This window comes from Poecilia formosa, unplaced genomic scaffold (assembly GCF_000485575.1).
Source record: "Poecilia formosa unplaced genomic scaffold, Poecilia_formosa-5.1.2 Scaffold171, whole genome shotgun sequence".
NCBI classification, from domain to species: domain Eukaryota; kingdom Metazoa; phylum Chordata; class Actinopteri; order Cyprinodontiformes; family Poeciliidae; genus Poecilia; species Poecilia formosa.
Genome location: NW_006800110.1, coordinates 443,021 through 464,535, shown reverse-complemented (window position 1 = coordinate 464,535; position 21,515 = coordinate 443,021). Strand labels below are relative to the sequence as shown.

The window sequence follows — 21,515 nt, the reverse complement described above, 5'->3', positions numbered from 1 at the left end:
TATTCTTCTGTCGATTGCTCCTGTGCTGCATGTTAAACAATGCAATTGGGCCAAAGCTTTCCCCCCCCCTCTTGAGTGGGTTATTCTCAAGTCATCTCCCTGGAAAAAATGCTGGTGATTTCCATATTTTAACTGCAGTGTGTGGCTTTCCTCGCTGACGGAGATTGTGTGTGTTTCAGTGTGAGTTCATGTATGTTTTTATTACTCCCAGCCTCTGTTTTTAATGGGATACCGCTGTTATCGCGCACTTTCTTTCTCTGTTTCTATAATGACAAATTAGAGTGTTGCACCAGAAAGAACACTCATCTTCTTTCCCTCCACAAGTCGAATGCATAATATATGTAAATTGTGCTTTTTGACTGTGTTGCGTATAGACCATAGGAGACCCTTGAGTTATGAATACATGAACAGGTTGCAGACAAGTGAAGCTCTGTACGGCTGCTTGTTGGAAATCAGTTAAAGATGTTTTCCTCCAGCGAGTTCAGACTGCAGAAAATGGTGAAAACTACTTAATAACTTCAGTCAAGTTTGTTTGTGTTTTAGCATTTTAACAGTAGAGCAGTTCAAAAATAAAAACACTATAGTGACCAATTATTAAACATTATATTGTCAAAGCATCCAAACAGGTGGCTTTTAGTCTAGATTTAAAGAACTTGTAGTTTTCTGGAAGTTTGTTCCAGATTTGTGGCGCATAGAAGCTGAATGCTGCTTCTCCATGTTTGGTTCTGGTTCTGAGGATCCAGAACCAGAAGACCTGAGAGGTCTGGAAGTTTTATACATCAGCAGATCTTTAATATGTTGTGATGCTAAACTATTGAGTGGTTTACCAACTAACAGAAGCCAGTGGAAGGACTTTACACTGCAAAAACATAAAATCTTACCAAGAAGTTTTTGCTAGTTTCTAGTACAAAAATCTCAGCATACTTGAAATAAGAGAAAACTAACTTAAAGGTAAACTTTCAGCAAGAAATATGATTAATTTTTGTCAAAAAGTGGTAGTTCTATTATCTAGTGCTATTTGCACTCATAAGATGGGAAAACAGTCATAAATTTATCCAATTGAACTTTTTCATCAATATTAAATAATGATTGAGTAAAACAAGCTCCTACTTCTTGGTCAAAAGTTGGTTGCAAGTTAGTTTTGTCATTTCAAGTGTACTAAGATAATTTCCACTAGAAACTAGAACAAAAATACTTGGTCAGATTGTTTCTTTTTCAATGTTGTTTATATGTTATATTTTCCTAGTTTTAACCAGCGTTTCGCATCTTATTGACCTTTTAAGCAGATCTATTGCTGTAATCAATGCAACTGGAGATAAAGACATAGGTAGTTTTAATAATTTTTATCTGGAAATCTTCTTCAGGTGATAAAAGGCCGACTTTGTAACTGTCTTTATGTGGCTCTGAAGGTTCAGGTCTGAGTTCATCACTACACCCAGATTCCAAGCTGCTTCTTTGATGTGTTTGACAAAATAATTGATGTTTCTGTTATAATCCATCTGTCTAAACATCAGTTTTATTTCATCCATCCTTTTATATTCCATAAATTTCATCCATAAAAACAATTTTTAACCTCTTTTTGTTTGTTCATCACAGAAAATCTCATTAAAAATTCTTATAACTTTTTCCACTTTTGTTTTGCTTCATCAAAACAAGTCGACCAGTTACATAACCAGTCATCCCAGTACATTTATACCCCAATACTCAAATTATAAAAACAAACGTTTGGGATAAACCTTTACTTATTTAGTCTTTATGCAGTAAAATGAAGGTTTGTGTTGGATGACGATTTAAATCTCTGTTTTCAAACATCCTTAGTTTTTCTTGGGTTTTGTTGCAGATCGCTCCTTTCCCATTTCTTCTCTGTCTCTCAGCCAAACTCAGGCTTTGTTAAAAGGCTCTGAAGCTCTAATTTGCACTTAGTTTGCATGGTCACGAGTTGTGACTGGAAAAACTGCACAGTCAAATGGTGATCCTCAGCGAGTCGACACAAACCAGTGGGCAGCCGTCATGCATGACGCCTCGCACCGAGCCGAGCCGTGGCTGCGCACAGTAATGTAAACACTCGGTGGAAAACCACCTGAAGGCCATCAGCTCCTTCTGCCGCCGCCGGGTTAAAACGTTTCAACGACAGGAACGATTCGTAACAATTTAATGAAGAACTGATGCTACATTATGGACTGGGGTTGATTTCTCCGTCTTAAAATATATATAAAACTAACATAATCCTGGATTATTTCAGCTGTTATCCAGGAATCAGGTTTACATTTCTGTCTTTGTATAGGTGTATTTTGTAAATATACAGTTGTACCTGATTTAGTTCACTCTAAACTATTCATTTTGTTTAGAGTGAACTAAATAAATCATTTATAGACCACCACATGTGCTAACTGTATCCATATTTATCTCCGTTAAATAAATGTATAAAATTATTTATTAACTCTATAGTAATACCACAAAAAGCAAACTTTTCAGTTCAAAGAGACACTTTTTCCTCCACTACTTCAAAATTAAATGTCTTGGACCTAAAAGAAGGTATTTTTTGTTTAATATGTGTAAAATCTAATGTATCATTTTAAAAGATGATTAAGAGTTTAGAGCATTTGTCAAAAAAACCTGCAGGTTGAAAAGGGAGACCAATTCAAGATATGAAGCAAAGCTAAAAAACATGAAATTACTTTTAAAAACATTCAACGCTCTTCTGTTTTAAATATTTCAGTGCATAAAAGTGTACAGAAGAACTAGCTTATACCATACATTACCATTTCGTATTACCATTTTATGTTAAAATATAAATTTTTTGCTTCTATAAAAGCCACAGATTGCAGGCCCGTTAAGCTAAACTATTTAACAGTTTTTAATAAATCATCTGGAGCTTTTATTGTTCTAAATCTGAAAAAAGTGAATTCGCCTGATCATACACAACTGGGCATCAGCCTGACCACTAGATGGCAGCAAAGTGTTTCTAACATAATTTATGGTTTGTGTAAAATGTGCATCAACAGACATTTGTGGTGTTTTGTTGTAAAATCATAACAAAAGTTAACAGAATGATTCTGATTGAGTTTACATATCTCATCCGACTTGTCTCGCATACCGTGCCTCATTTCTAGAGCAGCTTTATGAACCCTGAAGGTGGAATTTACTTCCAGAAGTTGGTAGTTTTGGTACTTTCACTTCACCAGTTTCTAGAGGAAATATTTCAGATAACTTTGAAGTTTCACATTAAAAACAAATAAAACTGAAACAGTGAAACATCTTGCCTGTTTTACTCCCAAACTTCATAATCTCATAGTCCTTAAACAAAGAGGCAATTACAAAACGGTTGACACCGTTATACGATCACACTTTAGTATTTTTTTTAAGATGAACATTGAAATTATTGAAAATTTAGCTACATTTCTAATATATTGTGAAGTTTGATTCCATTTTCCACCCAAAAGTCATAAAAATAAACCCAAATAACACTTTAAGCCGTTCCCCACACCTTGAACTTTGGTGTGAATGTGCAGAAATGAGAGGAATAATGCTAACTGTCTGGTAGCATATGTTGCTGTGTTACCTCATTCAGCAGTAGCGGCGCCTTCACAGATGTGCAGATGGCCCGTTTGGTTTAATTCCTGTTAAATGTCTGGATGTTCACATCGACCCACATGGTCCCTCAGATCCTCAGTCTGGAGGATGAAACATCCAGACCTTTAAGAGCGTTTCACCTTTTTATTTATGCAACCGCCTTTTGTTTTTCTACTTAACCTCGGCCCACAACCAAACATCCAGAACTGCGGTTTGGCTCCATCTTCATCTGGGAAACAGATTATCTCATATTTCAGACATGAATACTTTTAGTTTATGGTTCGCTCAGTGATTTATGAGATGAGCTGGTTTTGTAGCTGAACTACCATGCCTGACTTTTTGGTATGAGGTGTTTGGTTTTGTCCAAAGAATCGTCTTTTTTCTAGTTTCATGTGTCTGAACGACATTTGTTCCAAAAGTTTCATCCTGGATGTTACATCTGATGTAACCAAAGTCTTTGTTGTGGCCATTTATTTATGTAAATGGTTTGTCAGTGTAGCTTTTCTTTGGACAGTTATAATGTACTTAAGTTAGTTTAGAACCAGATGTGGGTAGAGTAACCAAAAGGTGTACTCCAGTAACGGTAGCACTGCTTCTCAAGTAAAAGTATAAAGTAGCCATAAATGAATTTTTCCAAGTCCGAGTAAAAAAGTAACGAGTAACTGATCAAATTATCAAAAACTTAATATTTAAAAAGTACATCATCAGACAGACCAAAAATGTGAAGTTAAGTGGAAATTTTGGTAATTTCAGGACCAAAATAACAAAATCAGGCAAAAGAAAAATGTTTCCAAATCCGTTTTTTTCAATAAAAAACTTATGAAACTTTATAAACTGCAGGTGTTTCTGCATCAGATTAAGTTAACTTTGGTTTTCATTTAAGTTGTTTAGTTAATGCTCATATTTTTGCAAGAGTTAAAGTTTATATATTTTGTCAAACAATGAAGTCGAAACCGCGTTCACGAACCAAACCACCTGTTGCCTCTCGGCCTTTCTTGGAAATTTTTGGTTTTGGACCCGAGATCTCGCTACGATCATGCCGATATCTTCTCGTCTGAAAGAAAAGCCTTTCTGCTTTGGTACTTCTAAAAAATCCAGACTTGTTGATTCTTTCTCCAAAAACCTAAAGGGTTTTGAGTGCAACATTTATACTAATTACTTTAAAATAAGTAGGGATCCAAGTAGTGAGCCCTGTGGAACGCCAACGTTTATTCACTCAAGCTGTAACTCTTTTTACATCCTGGGAAAAGAGTTACAAGGTGTTAACTTTGTATCAGTTACTTTTGTTAGTAACCTTTTATGGAATATTTCTCATTTACATTCATTTTTTATGTTGGAGTTGGATTTCAACCCGATTAGGAGCAGATTATGTTTGTATAAGTAAAACCTCATCATCACATGGGTGTACTTTCTTTAAACCATCACTGTGTGTATTTAAATTCCCAGGTGTGGATTTTTTTTGCCGTAAACTTTTCTCTGTCTCTCTGTCTCTCTCCCTCTCTCCCTCCCTCCCTCCCTCGCTCTTTCGCTCTCCTCTCTCTCTCTCTGTCTCCCTCTTTCCCTCTCTCTCTCCCTCTCTCTCTCCCTCTCTCTCTGTCTCCCTCTCTCTCTCTGTCTCTCTCTCTTTCCCTCTCTCTCTCTGTCTCTCCCTCTCTCTGTGTCTCTCTGTCTCTCCCTCTCTCCCTCTACCACTCTCCCTCTCTCTGTCTCTCTCTCTCCCTCTACCTCTCTCTCTCCCTCTACCTCTCTCTCTCCCTCTACCTCTCTCTCTCCCTCTACCTCTCTCTCTCCCTCTACCTCTCTCTCTCCCTCTCCCTCTCCCCCTCCCCCCACCTGGACTTAAAATGAGTTATTTATCAGCTTCACCTCTCCGATGATGAGATTCGGCTCGCGTTTCGACTCCATGATGAATGGAACAGGCAGCGTTCAGATGTTACTGAAGCTCCAGCGTTATTAGGACCCTCTGAAAAGCCACTGAACTCTCTGAAAAATGCAAAAAGCAGCTCAGACCAGGCCTGAATCTCCCGTTCATTAAAATGTGACATTTTAGAGATGATTTCACAGGACGGCGTGGAAGTCTCTTCACCTGCCTGACCGTGACTTCTGTCTCTTTTTTCTGTATTTTTTCTCCTCTTCTTCATCTGATAATTATCATTGCTGCAGTTAGCCCTTTAGCACATCCTCTCGAGAATGCCACCCCCGCGTTTTCTCTGCACCTAATGAGAACCAGAGCATGTGACAAATCTGCCTGGGGAAACTTTGTCGAAGTTTTCAGAGTCTGCGATGCGGTGCGGAGGGGGCGCGGCTCCTTGTCCTGACCCGGAGAGCTTCCTGTTGGTTCTGTTCTCGCAGGCTTAATGTGTCGTATCGGACTTGGAAACGGCTCCGGCCAAGTTGGCAGCAGGCAGGGAACCCAGATCTGGGTTTTCAGTACTTTGCTGTGGAAAACTACGAGTTTGTGAAGCCAAATCTGCAGCCTTTTCTTTCTGCTTTCGAAAGCCAAGATGGAAACATTCGTCAGCTTTGGAAATGAGCAGATTTGTGCAAAAGTTTAAATGCATCTTTTAAGGGTTTGAACATGCAGTCAGATCAGTTCATTGTGGGGGTAACATGTCACTGCCTCAGGCCACCATACATTTTACTGGACGGTAAATGGTCTCAGAGACAATATTATTGTTTCTGAGACCATTTTAAAGTAATAACAGCTTAATAATTCAAGAACAAATTCTTAAATATCAATAAACTTTAAATTCTAATGAACATTTAAACAGTGGAACTGGAAGACATTTTAAATATCCAGGATATGTAAAGAAAACAACAAACTACAAATAAAATGAATGATGAAGTCTCTGTAGACACATTTATCTTTCAAATAAAGGGATAGTTGAGACCAAAACTCCAGACTGAGGAGATTCATCATCCAGCTTTTGATAAAAAAGAGAAAAATGATCAATCAAGCAAATGAAAATTATCGAGTCTCTTAATTGATCATGACTTGGTATCAACTATCATTTTTGCATGTTTTAAATTTGTTGATTTGTTTTTATCTGCAATGTATTCATACACATTCATATTTTCTCAACTACATGCTCAGTTTCTCTGATTTTACTTTTTATAGGTAAATGTTGAGTAAAATGAACTTTGTTCTTTTATTCAACTGACATGCCTCCGAAATTACAAGCAGAAATTAATTTAAAATTAGAAATGGTCAAAATAACGAAAAGAAACAACACGAATGTTTTACGCGTTCATCAATCAACATTTGGTGGAATAACAGGTTTTCAGTGGGTATTTAGAAACTTTTGTATGATTGCATCAGATTCAGCTTTATTGCCTCTAATGTTGTTTTACTTGTAACTGAGCGATCAGATCTCCCAGTTATCAGCTGAAACCAAACAAAACGGATCAATGTAAGGAAATACCAACAAGTGGCCGTTTAGTCGGAACATCTGACCGAAAACGGCTCATTTAAAAACTGTCGCTGCTGTAATCTGTCTTAATTTGCTGACCTCGTCTCTTCTCTCTCTCTTTCCAGATAACTTCCCACAAATGGCTCATCAGAAGCGTTTCATCGAGCGGAAGTACCGCCAGGAGCTGAAGGAGATGCGGCGAGAGCGAGAGCGGCAGGAGAAGGAGACGGACGACGCGGCGGCGGAGGCCAGGAAGTGACGGAGAAGCGTTAGCCGGTCAGGCGAGAGCTAGCGAAGGTTGATGGAGTTAGGGTGAGTCAGGAAGCCACAAATGTCCAGTTTTCTACTATTTGTGTGTGAAAGGTACAAATAAAACGGCAGCAGGACCCACTGAGGTACCAGAACAAGCTAGAATCTATAAGTTTTTATAAGACGGGAGATGTTTAAATAAAACTTTAAAATTATGCTATGAAAATCAGTTTTTTTCTTTCTTATGCAGAAAACCGGGTCAGAATTTACTTTAAACTGTTCCTTTAAAAAAAGACATAAATAAGCTGAATTACTAATTTTATTGGTAACTCTGCACCAGTACAGCTCACTTTAATACACAAAAGCTTCACCATCTGGGTCAAAATCTAGAAAAACAACTTTAATTTTAGTTTAACAACTTATGTAAAATAATTTTTCTATAATTTTTTTCAATATTGGGACCGATACAGATATTGATATCTGTAATTCTGAGACAGAACGGGTAAAGTTGTTCATTTTGCTAACAATGTCACCATCTGTTCCACGTTTGCCACTCATCCACTAATAACCAAAATATTTTTTACCCTCTCACTTGTGATCCAATTGGCTGTCTCACAGATCTTAATTATAGATTGTTTAATTAACAATTTCCCCAGCTCAGACGCCTCTGGATCCAGCCATTTAACAACGGCAGACATATTAATAACTATCTGTGGTGGAGTTGAGTCTTTTTATATTGAGATTCATTGTAGATAAGCTGTACATACCTGAGAGGGCCACAGAGTGTCTGCTGTGTTCGCCTGCAGCTGCTGCCACATTTTTCAAATTAAAGTTTCCATCTTTCACAGAAAACCTCGCAGAGACGGCCTCATTTTAAACATATTTAATATGTCATATAAATATTCAGTACAAAATATCACGGTTTACAAAGCAGAGTGATGAATGGCCGGTCGCGTCGGGCCCCCGAACACTACCACTAGTTCTCGGATTGTTTCTACATAAACAAAACTCAACCACATTGCCACCGACGGAGTTATAGCATAGAAGAGGCGAGGCCCACCGCGTCTGCACATCTACAACCACAGATCTACTGCATCTGGACTTCAGCGTCTCCAACCGTTAGCCTCACACACCAAAAAGAAGAAAAGAAAAAACCCAGTAATGGTGACATGATTGGAAACGGTAAAACAAAACACTTTTCTGTTTACATCCATTTGAGATCTTGAATGGTGCAGCTAAACGGACAAAATCAAGCTGAAAGATACCAGCTAGCTATCCGGCTAATGATTAGCTAGCCTTGAGAATTGAGCAACCCGCAGTGGTGACAAAAACAAGACAACCACTCTACCAGCCTAGACAAAAAGTTTAATAAGTTATCCAGAAGAGTTTTCTGATGACTGTTACTAGCTAATATAGCTTGCAAATGCTAGTTGCTAACGCAGAAGCTAGTTTGTGAAATGAAATGATATCAGGCTTATGTAGCACTTTTTTTATCCGTCTCAAAGATGCTTTACAATGAAATCAAAGTTTAATAGTTCAGTCGCTTTGCAATGCTAATCATTAGCATGTAGAAGTTTAATACAGCTAGCTGCGCTAGCATTATGAAGCTAATCCAGTGATTCTTGAGTCAGGTTAGGTTTTTGCTATTTTCAGCTGCCTTACTATGCTAATGATGAACTTGTTGGACTGTCCAACGGCCAGGTAGTCAGTAGAAACAGGTAGTAAGCTGTAAGTTTTTTGTTTTACGCAAGTGCGTAGCTTAATTAGCGTCGAAATGCTAGTAACCAAAGCGGAGGATTAGTTAGTTTAGGCTATTAAATTGTTATTTGTCAACTTTGACGTGTTGGTAATGCTAATAATTATCAGGCATATGTTGGTTAGAACTAAATTCAGAATGTTAATGCTAATGATGCTAACTGTTATTACTGTAATTCAAATCTCCAACAAGAAAGTGTTGCTGCTTATTAGCTTGCATATTTATAAGTGCCCCCATGCTAATGGTCAACCTACTAGAAGGTTTACTTGATCATAGCGTAAAAATGTAGACAGTGGGATGTGGTCACATACGGTAACATTTTCTTCTTTAAAGCAGCTAATATTTGAAATGCTAGTAGCCAAAGAAGTGGATGGTTATAATCCTTGGGTGGGAATGTAACTTTCTACTTTTATATGTTAAATATAAAAATAACTGGGAACTCTGTAGTAGTAACTAAGTTTTTTTCCAGACTAGAGTAAACTCAAGGGAGCAGGAAATAGCATACTGTAGCTTTTCTGTGAGAAATATAAGCAGCAGCTAATAGCTTCAAAATGCTGGTAGCCAAATGTTAAAATCTGTCAACTTCTGGGTATCGAATCTAATCATTTGCATTAATAAATGAAACACAAACAACGTTGTCTTTGCAGATCCTAACTGTTAGCATTGTTAGCCTGAGTCTAGCAAAGAAAGGTGCAACTCTGTGGGTTCTTGGTCTGAACATGATAGTCGAATAAGCGGACAGAAGGAAATGTTTAGATTTTAGGAGAATGAACCATACAGCTTTCTTCTAAATGTAAGCTAACTGCATGTCTTTACTGAGGATGAAAATTATTGTGTTGCTAACCATGCTAGCTTTTAGCATAGCATTTCTAGCTGAAGAAATGTGAATCTATGTTGGTTTGTATTGGTCTATTCATTCTCTCAACTTTTAACAAATTTGAATGTCTACATTTCAGCGTTTGGTAAATCAGCTACAACGGTTTTTAAAGTAAAATTAAATTTTAGAACTCGTGCAAAATATGGCCACCATTTTAATTTTTTAGATTCTGACTCAGGTGGGACGTCGTCGCCTTGTCATTGGTCACCACTGGTTGCTAGGTTATCAGGGTTAGCAATTAGCCATGTGTGATGAACCCTCCTGTTCCACTTATACAGCCTCTGACTTTTTCCTGTGCTGATGATTAAATGCTTATCGTAGCAACACTGCTTCAGTCTGAAAACTGAAGTTAATAAACAAAACAACATTTTATAGTAACCTCTCAGAGTTTTCCAGCCTCTATCATCAGCCAGCATGTTTAATAGCCGTCACAGACGTGGAGAAGAAAGTAGCTCTTTGGCAATTATGCCATTGTGTTATTTCTGTTCCAAATGTCTAACAAATGTCAGCCTCTTCACAGGTTGGCCTTTCGTTCAAGCGAGGGCAGAGCATGTTGTAGTTCCTCCCCTCTCAGAAACAGACACTGGGCTGAACTCAGAGCTGTTTACTCATCTTCAGAAGGTCTTCGACTAATTCTGTTAATACTGCAGCTTAAGGATCGCTCGCCTTTGTTTTCCAAATCACATTTAAAGCGAACCTCTCGTGTGTCCTCGTCGATGCGCTGACCTTCTCTCCGAGCCGAGGACAATCTTCTGGGTTTAAAAGCCTAATTCTGCGCCGCTCAAAGGTCAGGTGCCCCTTCGATAAGCATCTTTATGGAGGAGGCTGGAGGTCCCGCAGGAAATCAGCTGGGTAAAGCCGAGCGTTTGCTCTGGCTCCACAGCGAGGTACAGTGTATGTAATGAGGCGTGAGGAAGGAAAATACTGGTCCTCTTTGCTTTTTGGCACATTTCTGTTGCACAACTGCTGCTTCTTAGTACAAAATGTCAATTCCAGTATTTGATTTGGAGGCCAGAGACTTTATTTCTGGGAAAAACTATTTTCATTCATTTTAAAAAGTTCAATCTGCATACATCAAAAGAACAGCCACAAAACATTGGCAGGTTAGCAGAAAATTTAGTGGAAGGATAACATGATAGAAATGGTAAGATATTTTTTAATTAGCTAAAAGAAAATGCCTGGATTTAAATTTTTACAAATCAAGATGGTGGAAAATAGTCACTGGTTGATAGCGCTGTAACTCTTTTTCAGTAAATTGTGTATAACCAAAACTTTCTACCAAGATCAAAAGGGAAGTGATTCAGAACTTCTTTCATTTCTGGTGAAGTCAGCAAGAAGTTTTAACAAGACCAGTATTTTCCTCATTGGATCAGATTAAAACTAAAATAATGTGTGTTGGTAGTTCTTAAACATTCCTCTACTGGGAGGAAATAATCCACCACCTCACAACAAAAACCTCAAAACTGTTTACATTTTACTTTATATCGGGGTGTAGCAGACAGTAGCTGTGTTTCCATCACAAATGTGCGCAAAAATTTGTTGGTTGATGCAAATGCAGTTTCCATTAAATAAGAAACGCGTTAAAAACACACAGCACCATTAGTCTCCTACTTCCTGTTTTCTTTATCGTTTCCGCCAGTAGTAACATCCGGTTGTTGATCACATGAATCACTGGGTGCAAAAAAAGTGATCCTATTGCTGTGTTGTGAAATATATAAATTAGTTACAATATTTAAAAACAATCTGAATCATTTAACTCGTAACTTTACAACAAACCACCAGAAAGCCCTGGATGGTGGACTGTTTATTTCATCAATGCCTGTTGTTGCACATTGTACGCAAACCATCAATCGTGCTAGAAGCACTTCACTGCCATCTAGTGGTCAGAGTTCTGACCAATTCTGCATAGCAACTGAAAACCATCTCTTTTTTTAGAAAGTGGTAAATTTATTTTCATAGTCAAAATTTGCACAATCTTTACGACGAATGGAAATGCAGCTACTGCCTCCCGTATCGCTCTGGGGTGAATTAACCTCAGACTGAATTAGTGGGCAGAGATAAAAATCCCTAGAAAAGGAAACTGTACAGCGGACTGTGTCATATTACCGTACGCACACAAGCTAAGATAGAACTCACAATATGCAGCATGTTTTAGTCCCAGAAACACTGAAAAATACGTCGGCATATCCGTTGGTCACCAAGCTGCTTGTAGAGTCCGGAAGTCTCAGGCAGCTCCGGGGAAAAATAAAAAACAAATAAAATCCGTTGATATATTCGGGCCTCGTTTGGACCCTGTATACACACACAGAAAAATAAAAAAGGAAAAGAAAAAGTCTTCACTGCGTCCTTGCAAAAACGCAACTAACACTGACTGGACACACAAAGCCTACGTCGGGCCACCGGCTGGACGGCGCGGGAACCCGACCCTCACGCCGGCCGCGCCTCCACAGGCCCAAACCGCCTGAAAGTCCGGATTTCACGTCACGCTTCCGTCCGCGTCGGGTTCTTGTTAGGAGTCGCTGTCGTCGTCGCCGCCGTACATGTCCGCCAGCTTCTTGAAGCGCGGCCCCCACTCGCTCAGGTAGTTGTAGTCCTGGTCGCCCTCGGTGGTCACCGACTCCAGCGAGCTGAGCGACTCCGCCACCGAGCCGTTGCCCTCGTAGGCGTAGGTGGCCAGCGAGTCGTACGGCGGCGCCGTGGGGTCGCTGTCGTTGTCCTGCAGGCGCTGGTTGATGAAGTCCCTCACGTCGCCGTTATTGTCCCGGCTGGGCGGCGGCGGCGGCGCCACGGGCCGTCGGACCGGCGGGTAGAAGGTCTCGGGGATGATGTCCCGCCGCTGCTTGCTCTCCTCGATGGCCTCCGGGTTGCGCAGCGTGCCGATATCAAAGGCCTGCGTGTCCTCCTCTCCCCCGCCCTCGTCGTTGTAGCTGACGACGTTGTCCCTGACGTCCTCCTTGGAGATGATCAGAGGCTCCTTCTTCCTCTGGCGCCTCAGGGCGGCGAACAGAACCACGATCACTGCGGCACAAACAAACACCACAAATCAGAGACGTGGCTGTGACGGCCGCTGACCCTCCACAGGGAACTGGTTTTCCACTGATGTTCATGGACTTTGTTCAGCACAGCCTGGTAGCACTGCATTATGCATTGTGTCCGCTCAGGGCCACCGTAGCTACATGAAGGAACCATATGGAGCTGGATTCTCTGGGTTCAATCAAAGCCTAATTCTGTCTACATCGTCTTACACTGTAAAAACAAATCTCACCAAGGATTTCCAGTTTAAATATTTTAACTCAAGTAACTTTCAGCAACATATAAAAACTTGTTTTAAGTCAATAATATTGATAAAAAATACCAGATCCACTGGGAAAATGTGAAATAATCTGCCAATGAAACTGGTATTTTTTATCAATGTTAAGGAATTATTGACTTAAAACAAACTCCTATTTCTTGCTGAAAAACTGCTTACAAGTCATTTTTGGTTTAGTTTCAAGTGCAAGTATCTTAATACTCTTTAAATAAGACAAAACTGACTTTTCAGTGAGATATGAGCTTCAAGAATTACTTAATGTTGCTGAAAAACTTCTAGTTCCACTTCGACATTTTCCCCATGAGTGAAATAATCAGCCTGTGGAACTTTATTAATATTAAGGAGTTACTGACTTGCTGAAAAGTTAATTTTAAGATATTTGCAGTGGAAACTAGATAAAAATACTTGGTAGGATTTGTGTTTTTGTAGTGTAACATCTGGACTGAGCAGCAGTTCATCTTTAAGGTTTGAGATCCTGACGGTAAAGGCAGCCGACTAGAAAATAATATTTAATTCAGTTTGAGGTCAAGGTTCAAATCAGTGTTTTTAGGTTTTTAGCCGTCACCTCTGGTCATTTGTTGTTCCAGTAATTTTGCAATAAATTATAATGATGTAGTTTTGAAACCCTTTTCAATAATCCTCTCGGGGACCAGTAAACTGTTTTCTAGATGAGACTTTTTGCTTTTGCACTGTAGACTTGCACATCCTCCTAAAGCTCAGGATTTTAATTTATCTTTTTATTTATTAACGTTTGTCACCCTGAAACTCGTTGGTCACAGTCGGCTCAAACTAAATTATGATGGCAGCTGTTGTTCCTGACAATAATCCACCCACCAGAGGAGACGCTTCAAATTAAGAAGTGAAATATGAAACCGCCTCTGAAACACCTGCCAGGGCTCGGACTCCTCCGCGGAGCTCATTAACTCACTGAGCAGGATGACGACGCAGAGCAAGATGGCCACCAGGGCGCCGGTGCTGAGCCCCGCCCTCGCCGTCAGCGCCTCCGGGTTGCACAGCTTCATGTTGCCCTCGCGGTCGCAGGTGCACACCCTGATGGTGAGCGTGTTGGTGCTGCTCTGCACCGGGAACTCCCCGTCCATGATCACCACCGGGACGTGGTACACGCTCTTCTGGAGGCTGTTGTAGCTGTTCCTCCTGGTCAGGATCCAGGCCGTGTTGTCTGGAGACAAACCGGGCCACAGGGTCAGAACCTGCATGCAGGCTGCAGGGCATCACACTACTGACAGAGTCCAGAGTATGTCGGTGGGATTTCATGGGAAATACCGTTATTGTTAGCAAAACAGATCAGCTTGCCAAACATGTTTGTTACATCTGTTGTCTTTCCACTAGAGCAAGTTAGGGCCCAATGTAGAGCAAAAAAAAAAGGTCAATTTCTGCCAAAAATCTCAAACAGAATTTTGACAAATTTTGGAAAAGTCAAAAACTCGCTATAAGAAATCTAGAAATTTTCTAGAAAAAAACTTGGATGTTTCTGAATCTTAAAAGTGGAACATTTTCGACTTTCGTAACTCAGAAATTCCTGCGTTTTTTTGGTAGAAGTTTATAATCCATCTACAACGGCCATAGTGCGCCATCGGACCTTTCAGAATGAGCCGTTTTTATGCGTCCTGTCACTTTAAATCCAAGTAATCTGCTGCTGGTCAAGCCACCAACTGAACTTTTACACTCACACGTGAAAATGGCTGCAAACAGATGCACAACTATATAACCGAGCATCTTTGAAAAGCAGAAGTGGGGCCTCCTGCACAACCAACAAGAATGCAGCAAGTGGTTTCTGGATGGTAAGTCAACAAAACACTCGTCTTTTCCAGCAGCCATTGTACAGTGGTAAAACCAGCTGATAAAAATGTGCTGGAGCTCAGCTGGGGTTGCTAGGTAACGGCGCTGTGCCTGTAGAATGTAATTTAACTTTTCAGAGGTTTTTGAAACGGCTCACTTTCCAGACACTAAAAAATATTAACTTCATGTCAGAAAACAGGTGTTTAAGTGTGTGGACCATTTTTAGAAGAAATAGAAACACAAATGAAAGTACAAGAATGTAACAAAAGGTTGTTTTGCAATGTGTTCTGAGATGACTTGTCATGAATTGGCGCTGTGTCAATGAACTGAATCGAAGGTGTGGCCCTCCACCTCCACATCAGACCCAGAGGATAACCTGACCTTTGTTGTCACGAACGGAGAAGTTGGCCTTCCCGACGGCCTCCGGAGCCAGACTGAAGATGAAGCGATGTCCTCCCAGCGGCTCGTCTGGATCCGTCGCGCTCACGATCTGTATCCTCTGCAACGACGGAAACGCAAACGTCAGATGTTAGTGACCCGTTTCTGACCCGTTTCTGACTCCGTCCGCCTGTTCGCGAAACAGGCGGACGGAGCCTGGTGCTGCAAGGCTGGAGGCCTTGTCCTGTTAGGCTGTGATTTTATCTTTTCTTTTTATCTTTTTATTACTTTCTTTTTCTTTCTCACTGTTTAAAATTATGTAAAGCACTTTGAAATGCCTTGCTGCTGAAATGTGCTATACAAATAAAATTTGATTGATTGATTGATTGATTGATAACAGCAGCTCTGAATTGGTTGCAACAATGCATGTGAAATTAATATGATTTGACTTGGAAAGTATGAAGAAAGCCTCCATGGATGCGTTCCAGCATTACACACCAGAGGATCCTTGGTGGGTTTCCAGGATGGGGTCATTAAAACAAAAGCACATGTGCAGGAACCGATCCAGGACTTTCCCAACAAAGGCGGGGTGTTGATTGGTTGTTTACTGACCCGATTCAGGAGAAAAAACTTTATTTTTATCTCTTTAAAATAAACTGCTGCTCTACTCTTCTGTATTTTATGGACTCCAATGTTGCTTTTGTCAACTTTTTTTCTAGAATAAATGAGGCCAAAGTAAAATCTGGCCCACTATTAAACAGTCAGATGATGGCCAGGCAGGTTGTAGCACAAACATTAAAATCATTTTAGCAACAGATTTATGATCTGTGAGCAAAGAAAACAGATTAAAACTGTTGTCAAGCTTTAATGACCGTTTTTTAAATGAGTTTTTTTGCTTCAAATTCACAAGTTACACTGAACTGATTCTTACATGACATGTAAAGTAAAAAAATTAAATACTTGAATAGTACCTGTCTGACAACACGAAGTAGGCTTAATAATGTAACTTTTTGTCCAGATGTGGAACATCTTTAAGACTTTAATGTTCTGGTTCCTACAACGATGGATTAGGGTCATTGTAGATAGAAAAAAGGTGACATTTTCTGCCAAGAACCCCTGAATTTTATAGATTTTATACATTTATAGATTTCTGAGTTTGAAAAGTTAAAGATTTTTGACTTTTTGAAACTCAGAAAAATTTCAAAGGTTGAGAATTTTATACTTTTCAAACTAAAACATTTCAGTTTTTTGTTTTTCTAGAACATTTCAGAAATGAAACTCAACATTTCTGAGGTTTTTTTTAATGGAAATCTGCACTGGCTTCAGTACGCCGTCATACGATCCTGGGTAAAAAACAAGGAAAATCTCTCCAATCTTGAGAAACTTGTACTGGTCTTAAGAAAAAACTCAAATGTTTCAAAATCTGTAAAAAGTTGCTTCCACACAATAAAAAAATGCTAACCAGCTCTTTGGTGCCTCTTGTGATGTCATCAACCCAAGTAAGCCTCAGAGCAGCTCAAGCGATGGTATTTTTGTTCATCTGCCTTTAATGATGTTTTTTATGCCATCCTACATACTTCCTTACTCAGACATGCCTTACAGTCAGTGTACATTTATTACTAAGAGAAAAATAAAACATTGAATCCTTTCTTTAAAGACTGGTTGTGTCTTATTGCAGCTTTCCATCTTAAAACTAAAGTGTTGATCATCTGAGCTTGTCTCTAGTTTTTGGGATGCAGTTTTTAGCAGCAGGGGTTAAAAAAAGAGGCCATGAGCTTTAAGTCAGGCCTTCATTTATGCACAGGACAATCCTTCATCCCACTGGGTCTCAAACAGCCCTGACAGGCCCGGCCTGCTTCCTACACTGATGTTTTTATACATTATCTCCTCCTGTACAAGGCCAGGTTGTCAAGCCTCCCTTTGTTGCAGACTTCCCGTGTTGCAAACATTTCAACATGCGTGAATCACACAATAAAACAGCGAATGGACATAACAGATAAAGGATGGTTTCATCCTTGCAGACAATAAGCGGACTTTTTTTTTTTTTTCAAGCAGCATCAGGAAGACGTGGTTTAGATTTGGCCTTCCAGTGTCCAAACTGGCAAATAAAGGCAACTTGAGTTTTAAACTCTAAACTAAAGCCATTAAACTATGTTTTCTTTTTTTAAAATTCAACTCTGGTGCAGCTCCAGAAGCGGGAAGCAGACAATAGAGCAGGGCATTCTGGGTAAATACAGCCAAAACAAACACGCTAGCCTAGCACTAGCATGTTTTACCAACAAGAAATGAGAAATCAGAAAAAAACCTGACACTTGTGTTTTCCCACAGTGATCTGTAGCTGCTGGCTTGAGTAGCTGTTAGCTTCAGTAGCTATAACCCGCATCACCACACTCAAAGAACTAAAGTTAATAGATATTCCTTTGACTCTACCTTTGATTTCTTTATTCTATTTGAAAAAGAGAGGGTTTTTTTCAGGACCTGGGATGTGGAACAAGCATCTAGTCCTTTTAAAACACATGTGACAGACTTGCAAATTCTCTCTGAGGTCTGCTAATTGGACACCTAATCCTAGTGGTGAGGTCCGGATGAAACCATGGCGATGGCTTTATGCGGCGTAATAACTGACCTGATTAGCCTTGGCGTTCTCACACACAAACGTCTCGTAATTGGTGGCAAATGTTGGAGCGTTGTCGTTGACGTCCAGCACTCTGATGTATACAGGCACACGGCTTATCTGTCGCGGGTTGTCTGGGAAACACAAAGGTGGACACAGTGACTTCACACGGATAATTATTCCTTCACACAAGTGTGGGGCTGAACATGTGTGAGGCTTTGGCTGCGTTTCCAGGCAACCGCTTATATCTAAATCAAATTATGTGTATATAAATAAATAATGGGTTGTTTGAAAGAAAACAAACACTAAGCAACAACAAATAACAGCCTCTACTGCTTTAACCTGTTAGTGTAAGACTTTAAATGTGAAATCTGCGCAGAAGTTTGAAGCGTTTCGATCACAATAAGCGAAAATGAAACACATTAACTTATAGCTGCAACTTCAAAGTAATAGCTGTAATTACTGTAATTGAAAAACAGAAAACTGAAGTCTGATGAAAAATTAATTTACTTTTGAAATTTACCCCCAACAGATTCTAAAAGTCAAACTAATTTTAATTTCAGATATGATTACGATTTCGCTTATAAGTGAGGGAAGCTACACAAAACATCCTGGTTGATCCAGAGTCTCTCTGGAGGAATCTCATTTTGGCAGAAACGCTTTTAATTCAGCAAAATTGTTTCACGTGTCGTCAGTCCAGATTTTAAGTTGCTTCACACCATTAATTTGTAAATAAAAACACCTGAATAATCTGGTCTTTATTCAGGCGCCCAATGTAATTAAATCCAAGCTACTCTCTCAATTTCATCTGCCAAAGAGACAACCCCTTCATTTAACACTACGTTACCCATGATGCATCTGCTTGTTTTTGTAGTTTCAATCTGGAGTTAGTTTCTGTGCTTTGGTGGCTGTGAGGCATAGAAGCCGCCACCACAGATCAGGAACTGCCATCTGCTACCAATCATTCATTAACCATGTGTGTGTGTGTGTGTGGTGTGTGTGAGACCTGTGTGTGTTTCTGTCATACAAATACACACAGAAACACCTCAGCATCTGTAGCCTCATCTACCATGCACCTTCTCAGGGTTTCTCCATAAGTATAATCAAAGTGCAAACACGTCCAACTTGAAGCTTTTGTTGACGTGTGGAAACATTTGGTTTGACCCCTGACCCTCCCAGATGGTCTTCTGTCGCCTCCTGGATCTTGGAGTAATTTTGGTGGGCAGTCCAGTCCTGGTGAGGCTCCATGTGGTTCTCTGAGTCCCAGCAACTTTCTTTCCCTCTGTTGTTGAATTTCTTTAGCTCAGGGTGTGGTGTGTTGTTTTTTGGGATCTTAAGCTCTGATTTAAGATCCCAAACTACTTTTTCAGAAAAACCAGGTTGGTTTGGGTAAAGTGAAAACAGAAAAATCTGTAGCTGCCAAAATACAAAACTTTACCAAGTATTTCTGTTTAGTTTCTAGTACAAATATCTTAGTGCACTTGAAATTAACTTTCAGGTAACTTTGCAGCAAGATAAAGGAGCTTGTTTTAAGTCAACAATTCCTTAATATCTGTTTTTAAAAAGTACTAGTTCCACTGGCAGATTATTTAAATTAAAACACTGGAATAATGTCACTGGAGCTACTATTTTTTTCAACATTCAGCAATTATTCACTTAAAACAAGCTCCAATATCTTGTTTGTCAGTTTTCTCTTATTTCAGATATTTGCACTACAAACTAAACCAAAACTATTTGGTAATGTTTTGTGTTTTTGCAGTGCAGTGGAGCAAACGCCTCTTCACAGCCCTGAGTTAGAGGCAGACACCAGGTAAATCAGGCCTCTTTATTCAGATTTCCACCATACAAGTGCCACTCACATTTGGATGACGAACAGTATTTGCCAGCCAGCGCTTCACTTCAACATCCAAAGATCCAAAAACCCAATTTGGCGGTCAGAATGCAGGGCTGCAGAACCGTCTGCTGTACTTACTGAACTCTGTGGCGATGACGGAGATGTTGTGCCAGGCGTTCTCCTCTCTGTCCAGCTCCCGGAGGATGAACACAGAGCCGTTTCCTGCATGGACGTTGAACACTCGGTCCATGTCTGTCCGCCGGTCGATGGTGTACCTGCACCAAACACACAGAGGGATGAACGTTTGTGGAGGTGGCGGTGTGTTTATCTGGAGCGGTCGCTTTAGAGGAAATAAGGGGAGGGAGATCAGGTACGTCTGGGTGAAAGACTGAACCGGCCTACCTGTGATGCCGGAGTGAGACCTACTAAAGGCTCTATTCAAGTCTGAAAGTGCTTAAAGTTTCCTTGAGCAGGTTAGGATGGACGTATGGTCTATACAAAACACGGCTAATACATTCGTTGTGCAAAATCATTCTTGCATAATCATAATTTATTCAGAATGAGCTATTTTTGTGCCTCTTGGCACTATAAATCTAATTAAGCTGAAGTTTGTCACGTCCTGTAACTCAACGTTTACACTCACGTGAAAATGGCTGCAAACAGATGCGCATTTATGCAACCGTACATCTTTGAAGAGCAGAAGTGGAGCCTCCTGCACAACCAACAACAATCTAGCAAGTGGTTTCTGGATGGTAAGTCAACAACAAAACTCTGGTCTTTTCCAGCAGCCATTGTACAGCTCATTCAGCGGTAAACCCAGCTGACCAATCGTGCTGGAACTCTGCCCGAGTTGCTAGGTAACGGGTAGAACTACTTTGGTTGCTAGGTAACAGGCAGTGCCTGCTGATTTGTGACGTTACACTTTGGAAGTTTTTGAAACGGCTCATTTTCCAAACACCAAAAAACATTAACTTACTGCCAAAATCAAGTTTTTTTTAAGTGGTTTGTTTTTAGAAGCGATAGAAACCCAAAAGGAAGAACTAAAATGTTAAAATGTGAATTTTGCATCATTGGTCCTCTACATATATATTGCTGGGCCTGGGCTTTCTTGTTCCAACAAGGAATTACAAATGAGAAAATATTTTCAAAAAGTGTTTTTTTATTTCAATCATCCTTTCTATGAGTTATGCAATGGAATATCAGGGCTGCCAGAAGTTTCAATTAATTACCAGAATACAGTTTTTGAATTAGCAGATGCAAAGATGCAATTTTACCAGAAGGACATTTTGGATTCTAAGAAGAAAAATAATTTTAATGCTTTGATAGAGTTATAAAGATCTGATATGTTTGTGAAGTTCTTTCCTCGAAATCCAAAGTCCTGCTACTGGTATTAGTTGGCAATTTTATTCTTTGAATAAAGAAGAAAAACTGTAACCTGTCCCTGGACTTCAAAGTCTAAATAAATAGAAGTTGTCAATCAAAATGGCCCCATGAGGCGCGCTGACGCTTCTCTAAACTATGGAAACACAATAAATCCTGATTTTCCAAAACTTAAATCTTTAAAAACAAAATATTTTATCACCCAGCCCTAATTATTTCATGTAAAGTAAATTATTCAGTTAGAAAATGACACACAACCGTCAGTATCCTGTTATTTAAAGTAGGGCTGAAACGATTCCTCGAATGATTCGAGTACCTCGATTACTAAAATTCC

At 39.7% G+C, this 21,515-nt stretch overlaps 2 protein-coding genes across 4 annotated transcripts in view; one reads left to right on the top strand and one right to left on the bottom strand.

Moving 5' to 3' along the window:
• Positions 1-7,458, top strand: part of drosha (drosha ribonuclease III) — a 123,432-nt gene extending 115,974 nt beyond the window's left edge. The window contains exon 32 of the mRNA XM_007565032.2: positions 7,109-7,458. Coding sequence (XP_007565094.1) covers positions 7,109-7,242 — 134 coding nt within the window. The 3' untranslated portion in view covers positions 7,243-7,458. The remainder of the gene's footprint in view (positions 1-7,108) is intronic.
• Positions 7,459-8,100: 642 nt separating this feature from the next.
• LOC103146924 (cadherin-6-like) overlaps positions 8,101-21,515 on the bottom strand; it is a 147,245-nt gene continuing 133,830 nt past the window's right edge. For all 3 annotated transcript variants that reach the window (XM_016677983.1, XM_007565031.2, XM_016677984.1), the window contains 5 exons: positions 19,940-20,076; positions 17,980-18,101; positions 15,357-15,474; positions 14,104-14,355; positions 8,101-12,883 (listed from right to left, as the gene is read on the bottom strand). In XM_016677983.1, the coding sequence (XP_016533469.1) occupies positions 12,375-12,883; positions 14,104-14,355; positions 15,357-15,474; positions 17,980-18,101; positions 19,940-20,076 (1,138 nt within the window). In that variant the 3' untranslated portion in view covers positions 8,101-12,374. The remainder of the gene's footprint in view (positions 12,884-14,103; positions 14,356-15,356; positions 15,475-17,979; positions 18,102-19,939; positions 20,077-21,515) is intronic.